Genomic DNA, 23,345 nt, shown 5'->3' with positions numbered 1-23,345 from the left:
ATCATCCCTGGAGGTGTTTAAAACAGGTAGATGAGGTTCTTAGCAACATGGTTTAGTGGTGGATTTGGCAGCATTACATTAATGGTTGAACTTGATGATCTTTAAGGTCTTTTCCAACCAGATTCTCTGATTCTATAAAAGAGGGATGCTCTTGAATCCCCCAAGGGTTGCAGCAGAGCTCAGCCCTTGTGTGACAGCTGCCAGGCTGGGTTCACCCTGCACCCCACCACCCAGGCCCAAAGGGACTCCTTGGTTTCCCCTCTCAGGAGAGGAGGCAGCACTGCCTGCATTGCTGCAGCTCAGCATCCTTAATGCTCTGGTACCCTCTGCTGGCCCTGAACGTTTCTGTTGCTAATGAAGCCTCTCCTGGGGTGTGTTTTTCAGCCTAAAGGCCACTTGCAGACATGACAGCAGTCTCTCCAGCAGCACAGCAGCTTTGCTACCCTGAGATGCCCAATGCTGCACAGTCTTCAGTGTCCTCCACTTGTACTCTCAGACATCTGAGCTGGCCCCAAGATGCTGAGGGCAGAGACCTACCCACACCTTGCATCTTCAGGAGGTCACTTAAGAAAACCAGTACTGCCTTGCTAGCAATGACAAAAACCTGCAGTTTGACAAGTGCAAGGTTGTACAGCAAACACAGAAGAGTGAGTGCCTGCACAAGTGCACCCCAGGGCAGAGAGCCCAAGAAGCTCCTGGCAAGTGGGACATCCCTCCCCCTAATGGTTTCACACTAAAAGAGGGGAAATTCAGGACAGACATGAGCAGGAATTTTTTTACAATAAAGGTGAAACACTGGCCCAGGTTGCCCAGAGAGGTGGTAGATGTCCCATCCCTGGAGACATTCCAGGCCAGGCTGGACAGAGCTCTGACCAGCCTGATTTGGTTGAAGATGTCCCTGCTCGTTGCAGGGGGTTGGACTAGATGACTTCTGAAGATTCTGTAGCTGCCAACACACAAACAAGGTAGAGGCATGGGGAGGAGGGCACACAGCTCTTGGACATCACCCTGCATCCTCATCCTCACTGGGCACTGCTCCACCCCACTGAGGGAAGCGGAGGGCTCTGCCCACACCTCCAGCAAGGGTTTCACACAGCCCTTTACACTGCAGGGTAAAGCATTTGCCTACCACAGTCCTTGGAGATGAAGAGGGATAAGCAAAGAGCAGCTTTGAAACAGGGAACAGCAGGTCATTTCCATTGCTACTGCTGGCAGACAGGGAAGATGGCTGCAGCCTGCACACAGTGACTGGGTAAGGAGCCTCCCACGTGGCTGAGCCCAGCAGGGCAGCCTGAGCCAACAGGATTTATGCCTTAAGAGACAGATCAAACCTCAAGTGCCTTCAGGGCTGCTGGCGCTTCCCATGCGGTTGTGTCCCACCTTGAGGTGGGCGCTGGGCAGCGGGTAACACAGAGCACGCAGGAGGGATGCTCTTCCAACCAAAATCTAATGGTGGAAGACGATACATCCCCTCTGTCCCTCCAGGCAGCCAAAGACCCTGGGCTACCAATATCAGTTTTTATTTTAATATAATCTAAAAGATTTTGGAGTTCAAAGAAACACTGATGTGATACAGGATCAGAGCACCCAAGGGGAACCCCACCCACCCCAAACCCTGGTTTAAGAGGGAAGCTCCTGGCTGTTTGGCTCCCAAAGGAAAAACTTCTTCCAGAAGCAGGTGCTGACCCCACGAAGCTCTCTGCCCACACATGGACAAGTGCCAGGCAGCAGAAGGTCCCTCCCCACACGTAGGACAGGGAGGTCACTTGATGCGGTAGAGGACTTTGCGTTGCATGCGGTGCTGTATCTCCCCCCGCCGCATCATCAGCTGCAGCACCTTGTAGATGGCATGTTCTGGATATTTCTGAAAAAGGGGAGAACAGTGGAAGATGAGCCAGCAAGAAAAATCTCACCAGAGTCCAGCAGGAACCTGCAACCAGCCCTGAAGCCTGGCTGTGCCTCTCCAGAGTGAGGAGCCTGGGAGCACCAGGTGCTGATGCTCCTTTCTCGTTTCACTGTTTCAGGTCTGACTGAAGCCAGTATTACAAATCAAACCATTCTGGTTTCAAGGGTAGAGCCCCAAACTAGCTGAACAGCCTCCAAACCCCAGTGCTTTTGCAGAAAAATGAGTTCTCGCCTCACTCTTTAAACTCTACAATCACATCCCGCAACACTCCCTACAAACAACTTCAAAAGCAAATATAACGAAAAAGGCTGTCTTGCCACCTCTTGGGGAATGGCTTTGACCCCTGAGCAGCAGTCTGGGGTGCCTGGTTTCATAGCCCAAACCTCTGCAGGGTCCTTGGCGCACCTGCCGCATGAAGTCCTGCACGATGCTGTGCTCCGACACCTGGGAGCCGATGGCAAAGCGGCGCTTGAGCTGCTTCTCAATGCGGGACAGCATCTCTTGGTCCTCCTGTGTTGTGAAGCCTTCTGCCCCTGGAGGGAGAGGCTGCATGAGTTCTCTGCACTGCCCAGACATCACTCTCAAAGCCAGAGTGCCCATCTCCCATGTCTCCCACCACACCTGCATGTCTCAGAGACTAAAGAACCCATGAGCAAATCCATCAAAGGTTGTGAAGCTTCAAAGACACAGCTGAACATGGACCTCACTGCTGGAGCTTCCTTCCAATCCTTCATGCCATGCTGCCTCCCAAGGAAACGTCTCCACCCCCACAGGGAAGCAGATAGAGGACAAACACACTGGGGAACCACTTCCATCACTGTATTCTGCCCCTGGGACCACGAGAGACCAAACCATCCCTCCCCTGCCCCAGCATGAATGGAGACCCTTGGCGTCATTTGTTCTTGCCCTCACTGTGAGCCACAGCCCCCATGGCCCCTTGGTTCCACAGGCATCACTTTGCCTTATCTCAGAAAGCAGGTCCAGCACCTGCTTGGGGGGTATCTGTTAGACCTCTTGGCGCTGCCAGCCCAGTCCCAGGAGGGGAGCTCGGCTCCCTATGCCCAGAGCACCCAGGGCCAGCATGTCCCCTGTTTCCCCAGCACAAAGCATGTTCCCCTCACCTGACAGACTGCCTGACATGGCTGCATCCAGTGTGGACACCTGGAAGAGCCTCAAGGCCTCCTCAACATCCACCTCTGTGGCAAAGGGCTGAAGCTTCATCTTCGCCAGGGACTCAGCGATGCGTATGATGGCCTCCAGCTGCCTGCAGCCAAAAGAGACATTCCCTGCTCTCTTCTGCAGCTCTAAGGGGTCTTCTTCCCCTTGACCACTGATACCCTCACCTACCCCACTCCAGGCATTCCTGCCTCCCATGTGGCACCTCCAGTGTTGCCCTGTTCACATAGGGCTCCCTCAAAACTCAGCACCCCACTAAACCCCTTCTTGAGCTATCCCAGGTGACACCCAGCAATGTAGCCCCAACCCCGAGGGTCTGGGCGGGGCAAGGAGGGCAGGGTTGCTCACCGGATGGTGATGGGGATGCTGGAGCGGCGGTCGCTCTCCTGCTCATGCTGGCGAGTGCCACTCCGCATCAGGATGTAGCGGTTCTTCAGCTTCTCTGCTGCCGCTGCCGACAGCCGTGGCCCACACTTCCTGCAAAAGGGGACAGCAGCTGGAGACAGCACCACTGGGGAGGGTCCCCTGGGCACCCCTTGCTTCCTCGTGCCACACTGCAGCACCATTGCAAGCTGCTCTCGCTTCCCTTTTTTCAAGGCAGGAGTTAAGGTCACCCAGATAGCTTGCAAATATCAGCTGTGTGGTTTGCTTCTCACCACCACCTCCCACCGTGCAGCCTGGGCACAGCCAAAAAATCATGCCTCTCACTCACGTCCGGCAGAAGGAGATGAGCTTCTTCAGTTTGTTCAGTTCAATCTCGCCTTCCACAGCCTGGGTCTGCGTCAAGGCGCTCACGTGTAAGGACATGACGTGCTTGGCCAGCGTCTAGGAGAGCAGAGGGCAGTCAGGCAGCTGGAAACCCCACTGTCCCCGCCTTGTGAAAAACGGGGCACCACATGTCCCAGCTGCACCCACATGCCCCAAACCTACCATGTCTCGCTCCTCGTTGTGCTCATCCTTGACAATGAAGATCATGTCAAATCGGGACAGGATCGTGGGCATAAAATCAATGTTCTCCTCACCCTTTGTCTCATCCCAGCGCCCAAAGACAGAGTTGGCAGCTGCCAGCACTGAGCAGCGGGAGTTGAGTGTGGTTGTAATTCCTGCCTGTGGGGAGAACAAGAAATGGATGGGGTTAAGACCATGTCCATGTCCCAGCAGGGCTAGAACGCTACTAACTCCTACTAACTCGTAGTAAGACTTCCAAAGCAGTTTGCAAGGACACATCCTCAAGCACTTGCATTTAAATAAAACCCTTTAAGTAGCACCAAATTGCTCTGCAATGCTTCCACATTGGAGAAGGATCAGCACAGGAACTGCCTGGGGCTGGCCCTTTTTGTCCTTCTGAAGGAAGACTGGCTTCAGCTGAGGCTTGAGTACTGAGTAACTTAATCTAAAACAGCCTGTCTAGGGCAGGGACACACAAGACCCTATCACCAAGTGTGCAACCTGAGACAGAAACTGGTCTGTCAGGGCTCAGTCCCCCTGGGCAGCCCTTGGGGCAAAGTGCAGGTTGGAAGGTAGTATGGTAAGAGTGACCAGCAAGGAGTCATGGTGGATGCTTTGTTACCAGAGACTGAACAGCTAAGGGGTGAGCCAGAGCAACCAGGAGGGAACAGAGGTGCTACAAAAAAGAGCAGTGGAAATTAAGAGAAACTCTGATTTGAGAGAAGACCTGGCACGAGGATGTCAGGCAGTTTCTGCAGATCTTCTGAGGAGGTGGAGAGCAGTAGGAAGGAAGATAAAGAAGTGACATCAGCCTGTGACACAGGGATGTGAGCGGAACTACTAAACTGAGAGGAGCAGAGGGCAGGCAGAGCAGATTGACCTCATTTCAGTCCTCCTGAAGTTCAGGCTGCCTCAGAGAAGACAACCTAAAGCCTACGGTCAGGGCTGACTGGTCTCAGATCAGAGAAGCCAGTAAGCATCAAAACCATTGCCTGGACAAGCCAATCTAAAATGGGCAATTCTGGCAAAAGATGAGTGATCAATAGTTGCTGGGCTCTCAAGGAAACTCAGTGGCAAGTCAGGCTCCTGCCCCAGGGAGATGTGTGCCCACAGCTCACCTTAGCAATGGAGATGGTCTGCTGCTCCATTGCCTCATGGATGGCCACGCGGTCATCCTCCCGCATCTTCGCATTTGAGGTGGGAGAAACAAAAAAAGTCACCATCAGTCACCTCCACCGGACTTCAGCTGCGCACCCACTGATGCTGACCTCCCAGGGAACCTCTGCCCCAGAGCGCAGTACATAACCAGAATTTCCCTGCAGCCCCATCCCCTGATCTTCCCCAAAAGCAAGTGAGGCAGCCCCAGGAGAGTCACCCTTTCTCCTTCAGGTGTGGGCCTTCCCAGGAGCTCACAGCCCAAGGGCTCTCTTCCCCGCTCCCGTACAGCCAGCCCCACAGGTACCTTGTCGAACTCATCAATGCACACCACTCCTCCATCTGCCAGCACCATGGCCCCTCCTTCCATGAAGAAACTCCTGGAGGAAGGGTCGCGGATCACCGAGGCTGTCAAGCCAGCAGCGCTGCTGCCTTTCCCTGAGGTGTATACCTAGCAACGTGTGGGACAAGGGAAGGGACAGCACATCAGCCACCGCAGGACCAAGGATCCCACCACCCCAGCTGGAGGACAAAGCATTCCCCAGCACTGCAAAATCCAGAACTGCTGGAAAAAATGTAAAGGCCTCCAGGAAAACCATTCAGCCCATGCCAAAAGCAGATCTGCTGGGTACAGAAAGAATATTGCCTAGTCCCAGGCCTTGGACTAAGCAGCTGTAACGCACCGGGGGTTCTGCAGACACACAAATACAGGTATTAAGCACAGAACAGGGAGTGATTCACTGTTTGGTGGGCTGGTGCATTAGCTTTGTTTTACTTCTGAGGGAGAAATGCAGACAGGAGCTGAGTTTAATGGAAACTACAAGAAAACACATCTGAAAATCTAATTTCATGTCTGGACTCAGTCTGGAGGTTCATGTCTGAGACACTGTCAACTTCATTTGTCCTGACCAGCCAGGCTCTCCACTGATCAAGTCCCAGTGATAAAAAACAGCACCATTCATGTCTTTGGACATCTGCAAATAGCCTAGCTCATCTCACAATGAAAGGCACTACCTGCTTCCCTTTCTCTCCCTTCTCCCCTGTCCTGCAGCCCATCTCTTCTAGGCAAGCACCAGAAATGGTGGTTTGCAGCTCTGCCAGCCTGTCTAGCCATGGATGCACAGGCAGGTTTGTATCTGCAATGACCACAGTCTGGTCTTCGGTGCTATACAATGAGCAGAAGGAAAAAAAGAGCCACACTATAAGTGGGCACCTCAAACCACCTACCCCTATGGGCGAACACTTCTCAACGAACTTCAGCAGCTGGGATTTGGCTGTGCCGGGGTCACCCAGCATCAGTAAGTTGATGTCTCCCCTGCGGGTCAGTCCATCTGGCAGCCTTGAGGAACAGGGTGGGGGAAAAAAGCACAAGAAGTGATGGTGAGCCTTCATTTTGATAACCAGGCATTGTGGAGAAGTGGCAAGTAGTTGGCAGCATGACCAGAAGACTATCCAAGGGCTTTGTGACATGAATGACACCCCTGTCACCACCCTCTCTCCACCAGGCTGGCCCTTCCCCACCTCTTGCGTGAGCCTCCAAATAAGAGGCAGGCAATGGCCTTCTTGATGTCGGTGCTGCCGTAGATGGAGGGCGCTATGCTCTTGGCGATGGTCTCGTAGACATTGGGCATGGCAGCAAGGCGACGAAGTTCCTCCTCTTCTTGAGGGGTCACAGAACCAGTGAAGCTGTGTCCTGTGCAGAGGAAAATAAAGCAACAGCAAACAAATAGGTGTTTTAAAGTAAACGGCACTACTTTCCCCACACCCACTATCACAAAAATCCCTTCTTTAAGATCATACTAAGTGCCACCAGGTGGGAAGGTGGAGAGGGCAGGCGTTCGCTATCCCAGCAAGGCTTGTAGGAAAAAGTGAGGATCTTGGGCAGAGCAGCCCTGGAGGAACCACAGGGAAAATTAGAGTCAGGACCATGTTTTAAATACATAGCTCAATTTTAACTATCAGCTTCAGCCCAGATCCTGAGGGATGCACTAGCAGATTCCCACTAAGATCAATGAGATAAAAACACCTAAATACCCTGAAGGACTCAGGCTGAAGCCTCATTTCATATCGCTTAGAAAAAGTCACACAGGACACCTGAGTACAGAGCATCAAGAGCAAGCTAGAGCCCTGGACTGGCTTGAACCTTCTGCTATGTAAGCAGCAGAGAAGACCCAGGCTGTGATTTCACACAGTCCTTGCAGAAGAACCACCTTGTCCAAGGAGGTGGCTCTCCCATCACTGGGGTATCAGCACAGACCAGACAGGCAACAAAAGCAGCCCTCACCTGAGCCCTCCATGTCCACCTGGATGCCCACCACACGGATGTAAGCACTACGGATGCCCACGCCCACATTGTCACGTCTTCTGTTCTTGATCTGGGCAGACTTCTTGATGGAGTAGATGCCCATGATAGTGACTCTGTTCCCTGGGACAACTCTGTCACACAGATACCTGAGAGGAGGAAGGGGAAAACAGAGGTTGGTAGCAGGGGAAAGGATGGCACCAGCAGCACCCACTATCCCTGAGGGGTGGGAGTGGGGAGACCACGCTGGTACCTGTCACAGTACAGCTGCAGGTGCCGGGGCATCTCTCCATGGGGCACAGCATCTGGAGACTCCTGCAGCTTCAGGACCTGGAAGTCCACACACTTGCACTTATCTGGCATGATGAAATAGGGGTCCAGTGGGCACCTTGGGCGGCCGGCTTGTTCTCTGTGCAAAGAGATAAACCAGAGAAGGCTGCTGGCACTCAAGAGTCACCCTTGGAAGTCCCCCTGTAGAGGGGACAGTGATGACAGAGCCCAGAGCAGCCGTCCCTCTGAGCCATGCCCAGTAGGCGAGAAGGGCAGTGATACAGGTCTGAACCAAAGGCTCATCAAGTCCTCTGCCTTAGGTGACAAGAGGGCCCCTCACTACAGGAAAGACATTGAGGTACTAGAAAGAGCTCAGAGAAGGGAAACAAAACTGGTGAGGGGTCTGGAGCACAAGTCTGATGAGGAGCAGCTGAGGGAACTGGGGCTGTTTAGCCTGGAGAAAAGGAGGCTGAGGGGAGACCTTATCACTGTCTACAACTGCCTGAAAGGAGGTTGTAGTATGGAGGGTGTTGGTCTCTCCTCCCAGTGACAGGTGATGAGAGGAAATGGCCTCAGATTGTGCCAGGGCAGGTTTAGATTGGATACGAGGAAAATCTTATTTGCAGAAAGGGCCATCAGGCATTGGAACAGGCTGCCCAGGGAAGTGGTGGAGTCACCATCCCTGGAGGTGTTTAAAGACACGTAGATGACATTCTTAGGGACATGGTTTAGTGATACTGTTAGGTTAATGGTTGGACTTGATGATATCAAGGGTCTCTTCCAAACAAAATGGTTCAATGATTCTTGCCTTTAACAGCCACCAAAAGTGGGCATGAGACCAAGGCAAAGACAGGGTGACTTGCCTGAATACTTGTCCTCTCTCCCAGCGTTCCCCTGCTCACTAAAAGCAGGGAGGAAGGTAATTCATTACTTAGAGAGAAGGTAACGGTAGACTCAGTGATGTGGCAAGGCGTTTTTCTTTATAACCTCACACAGGAAGCACACATTAAGTGGTTTCTGTCGAGAAAGCAATTAGCAATGTGATGAGGCTTCTATCAACCTCCCAGTGTCTTGAGATGTATCTGCCTTGCTAGAATATGAGCTCTCCAAGACAAGGAGCAACTCTGCATCCTTCTGCTGTCTCAGTACATCACTACCGATGCCTGACTCCGTGCAGGCAGGGACAGAGCTGAATGCAGCATTATGGGGCAGCTGGAGGCAGGAATGAACCTTTATCTACAAAAGGCAAAACACATTACAGATAAAAAGAACTCCCTGGACACAGCCACTCAACACTGCTTATGGCACTGGCCATACAATCATTGAATGGTTTGGGTTGGAAGAAACCTTCAAAGCTCATCTAGTCCTAGCCCCCTGCAATGATTAGGGACATCTTCAACTAGATCAGGTTGCTCAGAGCCCTGTCCAGCCTTGAATGTCTCCAGGGATGGGGCATCTACCACCTCTCTGGGCAACCTGGGCCAGTATTTCACCACCCTCATTGTAAAATATTCCTTCCTCATGTCTGGCCTGAATCTCCCCTCTTTTAGTTTAAAACCATTACCCCTTGTCGTATTTTAACAGGCCCTACTAAACAGTCTGTCCCCATCTTTCTTATAGGCCCCTGTTACATACTGAAAGGCAGCAATAAGGTCTCCCCAGAGCCTTCTTTTCTCCAGGCTGAACAACCCCAAATCTCTCAGCCTGTCCTTGTAGGAGAGGTGTTCCAGCCCTCCGACCATTTTTGTGGCCTCCTCTGGACCCTCTCCAACAGGTCCATGTCTTTCCTGTCATGCAGTGTCATGACCAGTGTGACTACAGACAGATGGAGCTATAACCTATCGGCCATGGGGGCAAGCAGGCACAAGGGCAACACAAAGGGATGAGGCAGAGAGCAACACAGACATCTCTGCCTTGTGCAACAGGGAGCTGACTCTATGCAGCATACATGGGACACAGGGGGAGCAGGAGGGGACACAGCCTTTTGTTCACCACCACCCTGCATCCATCCCCACGTCAGTCCTTACGTGTTGCATTTCCTGGGGAGAGCGTAACCCTCCAGGCCCGGGCGCACGGCGATGTTGTTGATGGTGTTGCGGCAGCTGCGGCACTGGATGGTGATTCTGGTGGCTTTGGCTCTCACAGGGGTTGCCGCAATTACGATCCCAGGGATCTTCACAAGGTGGGACATCTGATCAGACTGAAAGGGAAAAGGTGAAGGGAAGGTGAAAGAGCCATCACTGAAGGATGGATGGAAAACTAAAGATGTTAAAGAAACACAGTTCTTTCTTAGTGACACTTCCCACATTCATGGGAGTAAGGGACCAGAACAAAAAAGCCTGCACAATGTCACTCTTTTGCTCTACAGTAGTAGAAGAATGTTGTATGACTTAATCCATGTCGATTTTAGGGTGGCCCAGGTTGCCCAGAGAGGTGGTAGATGCCCCATCCCTGGAGACATTCCAGACCAGGCTGGACGGGGCTCTGAGCAACCTGATCTAGTTGAAGATGTCCCCGCTCATGGCAGGGGGTTGGACTGGCTGAGCTTTGAAGATGCCTTCCAACCCAAACTATTTTATGACTCTATGTTTCTATTCTATCATTTCAAAGAAAGTGAGAAAAGGACAAAACACTCCATGCAGAACACCACTAACAGCAATAACTGTCCCCACAGCAGGAAACAGTAATAATAGCCCTTTGTGGTCAGATTTAAGTTGCAGACCATCCCCGCTTGTAAATTAGCATACAGGTCATGTCCTGAACTATGTGATCAAGCACCAAATGCTTCCCTGCAAACCCCCACACAAGCAAGCCCTGCCACTTGCTGCCCAGCACAGCAGCCGATGCACCTCACCTTCAGGCTGCGGATGTTGGCTGCGTTGGCATCCGATCTCAGCATCACCTGGATGTCTTGGAGAGTTTCCTCCCCCGAAGGACGAGGACGGGTGACCTCATCTGCGACTTCTTTTGCTGCTTCTTCCAGCTACAAAGGGAACGAGCAGGCTGTCAGGGGTATATTACAGTATCACAGTATGTTTGGGATTGGAAAGGACCTCAAAAGATCATCTAGTCCAATCCCCCTGCTGGAGCAGGAACGCCTAGATGAGGTCGCACAGGAACACGTCCAGGCGGGTTTTGAATGTCTCCAGGGAAGGAGACTCCACAACCTCCCTGGGCAGCCTGTTCCAGTGCTCTGTCACCCTCACTGAGAAGGCAGAGCTTCGCACAAGGAATGTGAACAAATCATATGAGCTCAAATTTAAGCGGAACCTCTTGTGTTCCAGCTTGATCCCATTACCCCTTGTCCTATCATTGTTTGCCACCGAGAAGAGCCTGGCTCCATCCTCATGGCACTCACCCTTTATATATTTATAAACATTAATAAGCTTCCCCCTTAGTCTTCTCTTCTCCAAGCTAAAGAGACCCAGCTCCCTCAGCCTTTCCTCATAAGGGAGATGCTCCACTCCCTTGATCATTTTTGTTGCCCTACGCTGGACCCTCTCCAGCAGTTTCCTGTCCTTCTGGAACTGAGGGGCCCAGAACTGGACACAATATTCCAGATGTGGTCTCACCAGGACAGAGTAGAGGGGAAGGAGAACCTCTCTGGACCTACTAACCACCCCCCTTCTAATAGACCCCAGGATGCCATTGGCCTTCCTGGCCACAAGGGCACAGTGCTGGCTCATGGTCATCCTGTTGTCCACCAGGACCCCAAGGTCCCTTTCCCCTACACTGCTCTCTCAGGGCTGCTCTCACACTGACAATGTCAGCGCGCCAGGTTGCCAATCTCCTCTGTCCTTACCAGCTGCAGGTGCTCTGCTGGCTGCTTGTACAGATAGTCAGCGAGATCTTCATCAAAGCTGGCCAAGTCCTCCATCTCCACCTCCACCCAGTACTGACGCAGGTTATAGTGCCGTTTAAGCTCATCCCTGGAAGGCAGTTAAGTGGCGAAGGTTTGCAGACCAGAAAGCACCTGTCATGCACAGTAACCTTATGACAAATAGGGAGCAGAGAAGGCAGGTTCTGCAGGGAGTCCTTAGTTTGGAAAGCAAACGAGGAAAACCAGGAGAGTTGCCAAGTGTAAGGGGATCTGGGCGTATTTTTCACCCAAACCCACTTTGAAATGTGACAAAAGATCAGCAACACCAGTGCTTACTGTGACAGTATAAAGCATAGAACTAATTGTTTACTACAGTTGCATAACCAGAGAGGCAAATAGAAAAATGCTAAAATTCTACACATGGTAATACCTATTATACATAAAATATGATTTAAAAAAAATAAAGTAATAGCATAGCAGGCAATGTTCTCCTTAAAAAAGCCAGAGTGCATGAAATTCAGAGATGAAAGATTGTCCCAGCCCTTGCATGACACTTCTGTATGGCCTCTCACAGTTGTCTCTCCAAGCTGCACAGGCAAAGAGGTGGCCAAGGAACCTTCACAGCATCAGACGGCACACATGGACAGTGCTGCAGCGATTTCAATGGCTACAGACAACACTCCAGACCAGAAAGCACTAGAACTGGAAGCCAAACCTTCAATTCCAGAACTAGGTAAAAGTTTGGCACCATGGATCCCTCTACTGCTATCTCTGCCACCAGCTGGCTGTCTAAAAATTTGGGAGAACACCAGATCACAGTTTTTCTATAGGGTTGAATGAAAACAATAACATTTCTTATACTGACAAAGAGCTCTTTAGGGCCTAGGGGATGAAAAATGCTAAAATGCACTATTGTATACCGGGGGAGTGCACAGCAGGAGGGAGACTAACAGCAGATCAGATGTACAAAGAGGGGTGGGTGATGCCACAGAAGGAGAAGGGGGTCGCAGCAGCACCTGTATTTGAAGGTGAAACCCGTCCGGTCCGTGCCCACCCGGTACTGCCGCAGAAACTCCTTGAACCGCTTCTGCAGCTGGGACTTCCGCACCTGCCCCTCGTCCGCCGACGCATCGCCCCCAAAACTGTCGCTGTAGTAAATGCCGGGGTCGTCGAAGCCGGACATAGTGACTGCTGCTCCTCTGCGGGGGCGAGAGCGCACGGGCGGCCCCAGTCACCTCCTCCTCCCTCGCACCAAATGCCCCACGGGATCCTGGCCCCCCTCCCGGGTGCTCCCCCACTCCCGGTTGCACTGCGCCCCACGCACTGCCTCGCCCTCCTCCCCCACCCTCGATGCCCCACGGGGTGTCCCCCGCGATGTCCCCCCCACGCGCGATCCCGCCCCGCTCCGCACCTCGCTGTCCGCGGGAAGCCGCCGCCGCCGCCGCCACCAACTTTTTCGCGGCAAAAGCAGCGCGCGGCGGAAACCAGCCCCGCCGTACAGCGAGCGCCGCCGCCGCGCACTCCGATTGGTCCGTCCGCAGCGCGCCGCCGCGGATTGGGCCCCGGCCGCCCTCCAGCCCCGCCCCGAGAGGAAGCGCGCGGCAGAGCTCCTGCCGCCGATTGGCCGGGGCGCTCCGCCCCCTGCCGGCCAAGCGCAGTTTGGCGCGAAATCTGGCGGACAAGGGCGGGGGAGGTGAAATGGCGGTGCGCGGGTGAAACCATTGTGGGAACGTGGCGGGGGGAGGGGGAAGCGCGTTAGTTGCGCTCAGGTGGCGGAAAGAGAGGGCTCTGCAGGCCGGGGCGCAGGCGGAGACATTAATTACCGGCAGGAAAATCAATTACTGCTGTAAAGGCCTTGGGAGCAGTTGGGGCCTGTTGTGTCTGTGCTTGGTGGGGTGGCAGGGTCCGAGTGGGGTGAATCTTTGGGCAGGAGGGGTCTGGTCTGGCTGTGCTGCAGCATCACAGCCCTGGAGGGCAGAGCAGAGAGAGACCCACTGGGTGCGGTGGGGCTGAGGGTGGTTATTGTCCCCTTCTGCCTTGGTGAGGCTGCATCTGGAGCCCTGTGTCCAGTTCTGGGCTCCCCAGTTTAAGAAAGACAAGGAATTACTGGAGAGAGTCCAGCAGAGGGCTACAAAGATGATGAGGGGTCTGGAGCATCTTTCCTACGAAGAGAGAGTGAGGGAGCTGGGTCTGTTCAGCCTGGAGAAGAGAAGCTGAGAGGGGATCTCATCAGTGTTTATAAATATCTCAAGGGTGGGTGTCAACAGGATGGACCAGACTCCTTTCAGTGGTGTCCAGTGACAGGGTGATGGGCAATGGGCACAGGCTGAAGCACAGGAGATTCCATCTAAACATGAGGAGAAACTTCTTTACTTTGAGGGTGCCAGAGCCCTGGAACAGGCTGCCCAGAGAGGCTGTGGAGTCTCCTCTGGAGACATTCAAAACCCCCCTGGACACATTCCTGTGTGATCTGCTCTGGGTGAACCTGCTTTAGCAGGTGGGTTGGACTGGATGACCTCCAGAGGTCCCTTCCAACCCCAACCAGTCTGGGATTCTGTGAAATTGCAGGCAGGTTGTTTGGCCAGGGCCCCGTGGGGATGGCAGTGGCCAAGCCTGCAAACAGGCTGCTACGGCCTCAGGACACTTTTTCTCCAGGATGCTTTTTTCCTGACTAGTAGTGAGTTTGAAGGGAAGGCTGGAAGGTCATTGAGTAAGCATTTTGGTTCTTCAAAAATATGGTAGTGCATCCTAAATGAAAACAAACCCGCAAAGTGTAGTGCGTTGCAAGGGAGGTCTTAACTGCAGCATGGGGAAAATAAAGTTTCTTTTGTTGTTGTGAAACCAACTCATTTCACAGAGAAACGGGGTATATTAATAAAGATCATAGACAAGTACAAGCAGACCTTTAGTCTTCGCCTCTGACTGGTGTCTGTCCTTCAGTGTGCAATAGCACAATGGCCATGAAATATTCCAAGCACCACACCTCCTCTGCCATGAGCAGAAGGGAGGGGATGATGTCAGACTGAATCCAGATTTCCTAACTTTGGGGTCACAGTTATGCCCTAAGATGGGTAGCAGAGAGGGCCTGAGGGTGGTAGAATGTGTTTGAGCTCATGGGTGTTTGTTTGCGTGTTTGGGATGTTTAGTTATCCAGCATGGTTGAATGAACATAATTATTTAGTTTGGGTGGGTCAGAGGGACTGAATAGCTAGAATAAAAATTGGAATGAATAAGCTCTTGTATTTGAATAGCTATCAAGTCTCATAACCCTTCTTTTCAAACATCTGACTACATTTTAAAATAATTAACTGATTTTTTCTACCAGGTGTTGGCAAATGAGTCCAAATAGAGAAGTATTAAAGGGGATTTTGGAAGGGACGTAGGCTAGATAAGAGACTGAGAATAATGACAGTCCCTATTTCCCACTGCTTGTTCTCAGCAGGACCTGCTTTCTGGTTCTTGCTCTTTGAGCAGGTTCAGTGCTGGTTGTTAGATCAGTAGTAAAGTGTGTTTTGGGGATTAAAGTCACAGCCAGAACAGGCAGCATCACGGAGACAGGTTGATCCCAGAGGCTTTCTGGAGAGGGGAGGACTCTGAAGTGACAGGTAACGGCCTTGTTGGTACCTGCTGTGCCATACCCAAACCGCAGCGTCTCCTGCGGTGACTCCTGTGTTAGAAGACCCTCTGAAGCAGATAGGTCCTGTGGCTATAGCAGTGGCTGGCCACAAAGCCAGCCTTCCAGATCTGCCTCAGCAAAAGTGGGAGGGGAAAGCTGTGTGTTTGGGATGCCCTTAGCAACGCCACGTGTGTGCCAACTCCTGGGTGTAAGTTGGGTGGGTTTGTCACCTAGGTGAGGGACGCAGTTGCGTGCTTGATGGCTCCCTTTTAGCTGCCTTGTAGGATCAAAACCTAGTCTGCATGTCATTTCTGACTGCTGAAAACATCCTTGCTTTTCTGATTCATGCTGAAGTTCTCGCCAAGGCAGCCTGGTAACGGAGCCCTTAGCTGGTAGCGGTCAGTGAGAGCTGTCTTGGTTTAGACCCATCACCTTTTGCTTTTTATAAAATAGCAATCAGCTCTTCCATACGGCTTGCACCCCTTAAAGATACTTTGTACACTCATATAATTCTGTGCCATTTCGAGAAACAGAGACCAGCATGTTGGAACTGAAGAAACTTGCCTCAGCTTGTGACAGTTTGTTATTATTAGTGCGAGCAGAGTCTGGCTCCTATGATAGCTGCCACTTTCGTCTGTTGTCATGTCTGCAGAGGCAGCAGCTCCAAAAGACATAAAACTGGGAGGAAGAAAGACACCTCCTTTCTCCCCAGGTAAGGTTTTAATAATAAACATAACGTGTAAAGACTTTACGTTCAAGTTTATTATGTGTATAAATTAGATAACAGACAAGGGAATGACACTGTATCTTCAACAACTGTCTTCTGCTTTTTAAAAAACCAAAAATGATTGGAAAAGAATTAACAAAGACCTACTAGTGTCATATAAAACAGTCTATACCTCACAGGAACCATGTGGTTCCACAGAAAAAGTGATCACAGTATTATCTAGCAGTATAAAAATACTGAGCAAACAGAGCTCTGGCGAGCTTTGCATTTCTGAGGAGAGACAGATGTCAAAGCTGCATTTCTGATCCTGTAGGATTTTTGCAGGCACTCTGTAAAGCAACAACGATTCTTGGCCATTGTTTTTAGCTTTTTCTACCCTTAGTTTTTGGTGATAAAGTTAGTCTCTGAGAAGAGCTCACACCAAGCATGGGAGAGACTTTGCCTGAGCCCCCTTACAGCACACTCTGATTTCTGGGGAGAAAAGTCTCCTAATATTAGTGGCAGAGCCAAGATCACAGTACCCAGTCAGAGGGAATTTCTCTCGGAAGGACTGGGGAAGGTGGATTAGTTCATAGTGAGGGAAGGCACGAAGAGAAGGTGAAGGTCCTGCTTCTTCACATGGCAAACAAGGCCACAGCGACTGTCGTGGCCAGGAAGCCAAGTGCCAGGATCCACCGTACCAGGGGAGTGGTGGGCATCATGCCTGTGTGTCTCCTGTTTGTCTTCTCGCATTCTTTCCCAGGCGCTGCACCTAGATTGAAGAGGAAAAAGAAAAGGTGGGTGAGAAGGGGTTGAGGCAAGAAGCTGCTGGTTGGCCGTGCTTGCTCTCGCCAGTGCTGGAGCAGAGCCTGCTGGAGTTGTCAAGGGGAGAGCGAGGAATCCCTGAGGGAAACAGTGGCAGCAGGTTCTGCTTTCTGGGGTGGGTGAACAAGGGAACCAGCAGATTTGACCTGGGAATCACAAAGGCTCACAACCCCTCTGCCTTACGTGAGTACCACCCTCTTCCCTTGTCTCCTTACAGGCTTGTAAATGCTCTACCCAGCTCCATCAAACCCCTGGTGTATGCAGAAGAGAGCCAGATAATTAAGCTGGAATTTTAAAAGGCATTTTGTCACCTGCTTCCAATTGATTTGGTTAGGCATCTAATGACTTTAAACAGGTAGTCCTTAGCACTCCAGACAAATAATTTTCCCAGTACACCTTCACGATGGGGTTCCTCATCCAACACCAAATTCTTCTGAAAATCCTACTTTTAAGAGTGTATTGGGAAAGGAGCAGCAAAGTTTCACAGGTTTTACTGCCTTTCCTAAATAAGTTGGTTTAAGTGTCATTGTCTAGAGCCGCACAAGACGATGTTTGCTTTTCATTCTTTGCCACAGAAAAATGGTGGTTCAATCCAGTATGCACTGAAAAATATGTTTTAGTTTTATAATGTGTAGGTCATAAGGGCTTTTTTATTTGAACCACACGTTATCAGGGAAACCACTCTCCTCCGTAAACATCTGAGCCTGTTCCTAACTTGGTCGCAAGCCTGACTCCATGAAAAGGGATTGCGCTGTTCACAGCCGCTACTCGGACTTCACCCAGTTCTGGGTCGGGACTTGGCAGCAGATGGAGCTTTTTCAGTTTTGCAGAACTGATGGGCAGCCAGCACATCTCCACTTCCCAGCTGGTTACATTTCACCATCCAGAACAGCACTCACTATAAACCCAGTACACTTGCAGGAGTGTTTTCAGAAAATACTTCTGGATGGCAGGAAAATGGCCAGAGAGAGATTTATTCTGAAAAAACAAGATGTTGGTTGGGGCTGTGTGTCCGGAAGAACCTTCTGTCAGCATCTCAGCACCATGGCTGAGCTGCTGGGCCCAAAATTGCCACCTTTGCTTCTGTGAACTCAAGGCCAGTTTTCCCTGCGGCCAAAACTCATGTGGCGGATGAACCTCACTCTTGTTAAAACCTAAGAGGAGGAGAGGGGAGTCTCTTCTTGTAAAGCTCCCCCATTGACACTATTTCTGGAGAACCCACATGTGTCATCTATGCTGTGGTCACGCCTAGAAGCAGCTCTGCACATACCAGTGCCTCTCCTTGCCCTGCCTACTGATGGCTGGAGAAGAGATGGGGCAAACACCTCATGCCTGTTTCTCAGTGGCTTTTATAAAGAAGAAGAGAGGAAGGGAGGAGAACAAAACCACAAGGGGCAATGTTAAACACCTACACTTAGAAGTGTCTTACCGTGCTCATATGATTTGTTCACATTCCTTGTGCGAAGCTCTGCCTTTGGCTGCTGAGGATGACCATTCTCCTGGCCCTTAGACACCAGCTCCTGCAGCGCCTCAAACACCTGAGGAGAAGGAACATTGTCTCATTATGAGGCCTCTTCTTCCACTGGACCCCTTGCCCCTGCCCCAGGCACTTTAGGAACTAGAGGAAGACACAAGCCTTCAGTCCAAGTCTCCTGGCACTTTTTGCACAGAACATAATCTGCCTGTGTGGTTGAGAGCATGTCTTTCAAACTCCTTGTTCACTTTACAGGTTCTCCCTGAAGCTTCCAGCTCAGGAGAAGGCTGTTGCCCATCTTCTCATGGGAAGGAAAGCAAGGTACTTGTGCATCTAGTCAGCATCCACAGATGACCTGTGGGGCTGTACCACAGAGGTAGGACAGATAGGTGGTGATCCCCACTCCCTGTATAAGCCCTCACTCACATCTGAATAATGGCACATGGAAGAGACTGAATTCAAACCGTAGGGGAAGGAGAAGAGATGTTCACAGACAACCCTTTTATTAGGCTCCTAGGTTGGACAAGTGTAGCCATCCAACTCTGACTAGCTCACTCTAATCCATGACTTCCCGTAAGCTCCACAGCAGAAATACCAGCTGTGCCTTTCCCCTGTAGCTATTATCTTGTTTGCCAGAGGGTGTGGGCTGGCTGGTTGTTACTCACCTGTATATTTAGCAGGAATGCTTTCTTGGCCTCCTCCAAGACCCTTTTCTTAGTGGCATGATCCATCTCAAGGGCATTCATGCGGGAGCGATAGAGCTGCTTGAACTTGGTGGCATTGGACACTCCATCAAAGGTGAAGAAAGCCAACCCTTCTCCAGTGCTGGGCAGCTGGAGGGCCTTTTGGGCAATTTTCTTCAGCACCTGCCCCCCAGACAGGTCTCCCAAATACCGAGTGTAGGCATGGGCCACCAGGAGCTCTGGGTGGTTCTTGCCTACATAGTGGAGCCTCTCAACATATTTCTGGGTAGCCTCAGGACATGGGATCTCTTTCCTCCAGTTGCTGCCATAGAAGTACTTCAGGTCTTCCTCCAAGGCAGCTTTCCGGTGCAGCTCCGCCGGAAAATAGACGGGGGCGTAAACTGGGTTGTCCTTGTTACGTTCAATCTCTTCCTCCAGAGCAGAGTAGATGAAGTACAAGGATGCTGTAACCAGCTGAAAGAGAAGGAAGAGAATGAGTTACAGGTGCATCTGTCTGTATTGTTCAGATTTTGGGGACAAATCCTGCTAATGAAAGTTACCCATGGACACACACTGTGTGGGTCAGGGATACCTGTGATGTTGCAGGTTTCCCATGCAGAAAACAGAGTTGCAAGGTGCAGCAGGACACCGTTTAGCCCTTTCCGTTCTGCTTGAGGCAGCATCAGGTAGGACTTAGGACCTTTCCAGCAGATATTGGTCTTACATGACCTTAAAAGCCACTGCCTTCACTATCAAGTCAAAGTTCTTGCAGCCTGATGTAATGGAAACTGGAACCCTATGAAATCATGCCTGGGCTATTCTCCTTGTTCCCTTGATCAACAGAGAGGGGGGTATTCCCAAAGGTATATTCTCTGGTGCATTGTTCAAATCTGAATGCTTCAATATGTGGCTTCCCTTTGTGGGACCTTGTCAGGCGATGACACACCCTGTTTATTTTCCAACATATTCATCCTGTTGGCATCCCACCACCCTGGGAGCTGAGGCACCACCGCTCTCCCCGTTCAGACTTGCAAGTGGGCTTGCCTCCTCGGTTGCCCCCAGGAGACCAGCTAAGAGGGGGGTGGAAGCACAGCCTGCCTCTGAAAGCCGCCTCTGTGAGGGAGCCCTGCGAGGCCCTGTGTTCTCCTCTCTATTTTTAAACCATTGTTATTGTTGTTTTTCCCAGCTTATGCGATACTTTCTTCTATCTGCCAGCTTTTCCACGTGGCGTAAGACAATCCAGCTGTGTTCCTTCCTTCCTTGGGCATGCTCTTTTCAGAGGCTGTATATATATTTACACCCACACCACCCCCTTCCTTGCACTGGAATCCCTTCTCAGCAGAAAAGGGTAAAACGCAAAGGTATAGCAGTACAGGTGAGCCAGGGTTTTTTTGGGTTGATTACACCGATGACAGCAGAGAAAGCAGTTTACTCTCACACAAAGCAATCAGAGTTGTCATTTCAACTTTTCCCCACTGTTCCAGTAAATAGGACTTTGATAAGCACACAGGCAGTGGCTTAGTTGTGGAAACAAATATTCCGATTCTGAGGGCCCACGTGTGAGGGTAGATATATAGGTTTGCCAAGAGAGTAAACAAAATCAGAGGTTTTTTTAAACAATAACCAGCTATCCAGCTTCCTGGAAAAGAAATAAATATGGGAACATTGCCTAACAAATTAAGAAAGTATAACTTGACTGGTTGTTTTCAGAGGCAGGTAGTGGTTTAATGGGAAATGTGGCTTTTGAAAACAGTCATTACTTTTTAAAACTCACGACACATCTCACTCCCCCGATAGCATGTAAATATCTTCTAAGAAACTGAGCTGCATTTCTGAAGGCCTGAGTTTAATTTACAGTATTGCCAGCCTGTCTCAAAGTTCACTGCCTAACCAATGTCACATTTCTAACAGCACAAAGTCAGCACTTGAGATTAAATTTATGCTTGACTAAGTGTCCTTAATGTGACCGGTCAGAAATAAGTAGTCTTTTTCCTACTCCTGTGGATTTATTTGCCAAGGAACAATTCAACAACAAAGTAATTAAACCATATGGTGAATCACTGGCTGTTATTTGCAAGCCCATGTGTCACATCCTATAGCCTCCTAGGAATTTCTGGCATAGGTGTGTACTTTGTTTTTACCTATGGCTTTGTTATGTGGCTCAGATCCCAGGAATCGTGTATCTAGGCAGGTTAGCTGCAAACTAATATCTGCAAGTGTTTCTCTTTTGTTTTAAGTAAAGCAACAAGTTTCTACCTGTTAGTGCCAGACATGGCGTGTTCATACTCAGTCTGCCTGTGAGTTGTTATTGTTCATGGTCTCAGCTCTGGTATAACCCAAGTGACAACTGAAACATTGCAAAGTTCAGTGCCAGAGATTATCCCACATCCTCACTTTCTCCCTTTCCATCATTATTTCTAGCTGTAGCTGCTTAGAGTGTTATAAAGTTATTATTATCCCTCTTTTTGTAATTTCAGCCACTCGACTATCTGCACATAGTCCCGTTTCCATTAACTATCATTGCAAATAATTAACATGGAGTAATTTATGAAGAGAAAAGCAATTGGATTAATCCCATCAACCTCTTTGTCTTTTCATCCTGTTTCAGCCTGGCTGCCTGTCCTCGTATGCACAGTCCCACCATACCTTCTGCAAGAGGAGTCGGTGAGATCTTAGGGTGCTGGAGTCTGATGGAGAGCGTGTATTGCAGGGGAGATGCTGATCCCTGACAGCTGTAATGCAAAGCACCTCCTTCCTTGTGCCGTCCCCCTCCTCCCCACTTTAGTCCCCACGCAGCCCTGTCTGATCTAGCAGCGTATTTCCCAGCGAGGAAATCCCATCCCAAAGCAATGCTGCTACCAAGTACCTTAAACTCGTGGAGTGACACCTGCCCCTTCTGGAAATTCTTCATGAACGGCGTGTTCTCCGCCTGCTCGTGCACCTCCTTGGTAGCTTCCTTCAGCAGTTCTGACAGGTCCTTGGACATGCTGGGGAAGAGCAGCAAAACAGATGTCAGTGGTGCCACTCTCCTCTGGCAAAATGGATCTTAACTCTCCAGGAAAAAAGGGGGAGCCTGGGTTGGCGGGAGAAGGAGCAGAGCGTTCCCAAAAGCCACAGATGGGAACCGGGGAGCACCAGCCTCCCAGATGCTGTCCCGAGTGAGGAAGACTGACAGACTCCATCCAGAAGTGAAAGCAGGAGTGTGCCGTTCCCTGCAGAGCAGGAACAGCACGCCTAAAAGCAAGGGGAGAAACACAGCATTCTGCCGGCAAAAAATTTCCCTCTCGTTCCCATCCCGCTCTCACCTTTCGGAGCTGTGTGTCTGAGATGTTTCCATGTTTCTCCTCTTTGTTTAACTCCTCCGCTTCCCTGTTGTTTTTTTCTTGCTTGTGTTTTCCTCCTTGTGCTCCCAGGACAGTGGAGCTCTGAGCTGAGCAGCCCAGCTCCTGCATCCAGCTTTATAGTTCCAAGCCACGTGAGCAGCCGAACCGCTGACCTCAGTGTGAGCACAAACTTCTTGCAACACAACTGCACTTCTCTTCCCAGCCTGGCTGTCACCCTTTCCTCGCCTGCAGCCCCCGGGGACCAGAAGAAAGTCACCTGATGCCTCTTGGTAACTAAGCACAAACCAGAGGGTGTCCAGCAACTTCTTCCAGGGTGCCAAGCTCCGTAACCCTTTCAGCGCAGTGCCCATGGCAGGCAGAGCCCAAGTGCTGCAGGAGATGCTGGGGACAGTGGGGTTGGACAGGGGGGCTGGATTTACAGGGCTAGTGCCTGGGGCAGGGTGGGTAGCCTCCTCTCTTTGCACCCCAGTCTGTGGCACCCTGCCTGGGGGAGCTGATGCAGCACCTGCTCTTGCATGACTTGGGTGTAAACCTCTTATTTCCCATGACCTTGCACATCTTCAGAGAGTATTTCAGGTAACACAGCACCTGTGGACCAGGGGATGGGGAGCTCAACACTCCAGATTGGGAGCATATCCCCCCTGCCCTTCACGGCAGGGAGCACAGCAGGGACCCTGGGGGATGTACCAGCTGTGGGGTGATCTGGCTGCTGTGGCACATGCAAACACCAGCCTTGGTCTGCAAGTGCCAGAACTGCCCTTGCACAGTGACAGGGAATAAATCCTGTCACCTTGCGCAGAGCCAGCACAGGTGTACCAGCACACCTGTGCAGTGAGATCCCTCCCGTGCTCTCTTGCGCATGGAGAAAATACCGTCTGATTTGTGTGGCAACTGGCCCCAGCTGTTACTGCAGCTGTATGCAGGGCGATTTAGGAGAACAGTACACCATCTCCTGGATAGCCAGAAAACTGGGGTAGCTGGTGCACTGAAAGGATGTCATACAAGACTTGGAGGGAAAGTGAGGAAGTCTGCAGAGACTTCCAAAAGCAAATAATTTCTCTGATTTGGTAAAAGAGAGATGGACAAGGTGCTTCTTCCAGTAGCTAGCTGCTCTGCTGTT

At 51.0% G+C, this 23,345-nt stretch overlaps 2 protein-coding genes across 2 annotated transcripts; both read right to left on the bottom strand.

Moving 5' to 3' along the window:
* Window positions 1-1,504: 1,504 nt before the first annotated feature.
* On the bottom strand, window positions 1,505-13,129 carry MCM5 (minichromosome maintenance complex component 5). The gene is made up of 17 exons (XM_065039585.1): window positions 12,989-13,129; window positions 12,594-12,776; window positions 11,560-11,686; window positions 10,612-10,740; window positions 9,785-9,957; window positions 7,741-7,896; window positions 7,470-7,636; window positions 6,707-6,878; window positions 6,413-6,524; window positions 5,493-5,636; window positions 5,149-5,214; window positions 4,013-4,189; window positions 3,795-3,907; window positions 3,431-3,559; window positions 3,028-3,170; window positions 2,312-2,439; window positions 1,505-1,864 (listed from the first exon to the last, which is right to left on the bottom strand). The coding sequence occupies exons 2-17, from the start codon at window positions 12,758-12,760 to the stop codon at window positions 1,763-1,765; spliced, it is 2,205 nt and encodes a 734-aa protein (XP_064895657.1). The 5' UTR covers window positions 12,761-12,776; window positions 12,989-13,129; the 3' UTR covers window positions 1,505-1,762.
* Window positions 13,130-15,933: 2,804 nt separating this feature from the next.
* HMOX1 (heme oxygenase 1) lies at window positions 15,934-22,461 on the bottom strand. Its single transcript, XM_065039735.1, has 5 exons — window positions 22,187-22,461; window positions 21,748-21,868; window positions 18,864-19,355; window positions 18,154-18,262; window positions 15,934-16,671 (listed from the first exon to the last, which is right to left on the bottom strand). The coding sequence occupies exons 1-5, from the start codon at window positions 22,216-22,218 to the stop codon at window positions 16,535-16,537; spliced, it is 891 nt and encodes a 296-aa protein (XP_064895807.1). The 5' UTR covers window positions 22,219-22,461; the 3' UTR covers window positions 15,934-16,534.
* Between the last annotated feature and the right edge of the window lie 884 nt (window positions 22,462-23,345).

This window comes from Columba livia, chromosome 1 (assembly GCF_036013475.1).
Source record: "Columba livia isolate bColLiv1 breed racing homer chromosome 1, bColLiv1.pat.W.v2, whole genome shotgun sequence".
Classification (NCBI taxonomy): domain Eukaryota; kingdom Metazoa; phylum Chordata; class Aves; order Columbiformes; family Columbidae; genus Columba; species Columba livia.
The sequence above is the reverse complement of the archived record's forward strand: the minus strand, read 5'-3'. Positions and strand labels throughout refer to the sequence as shown.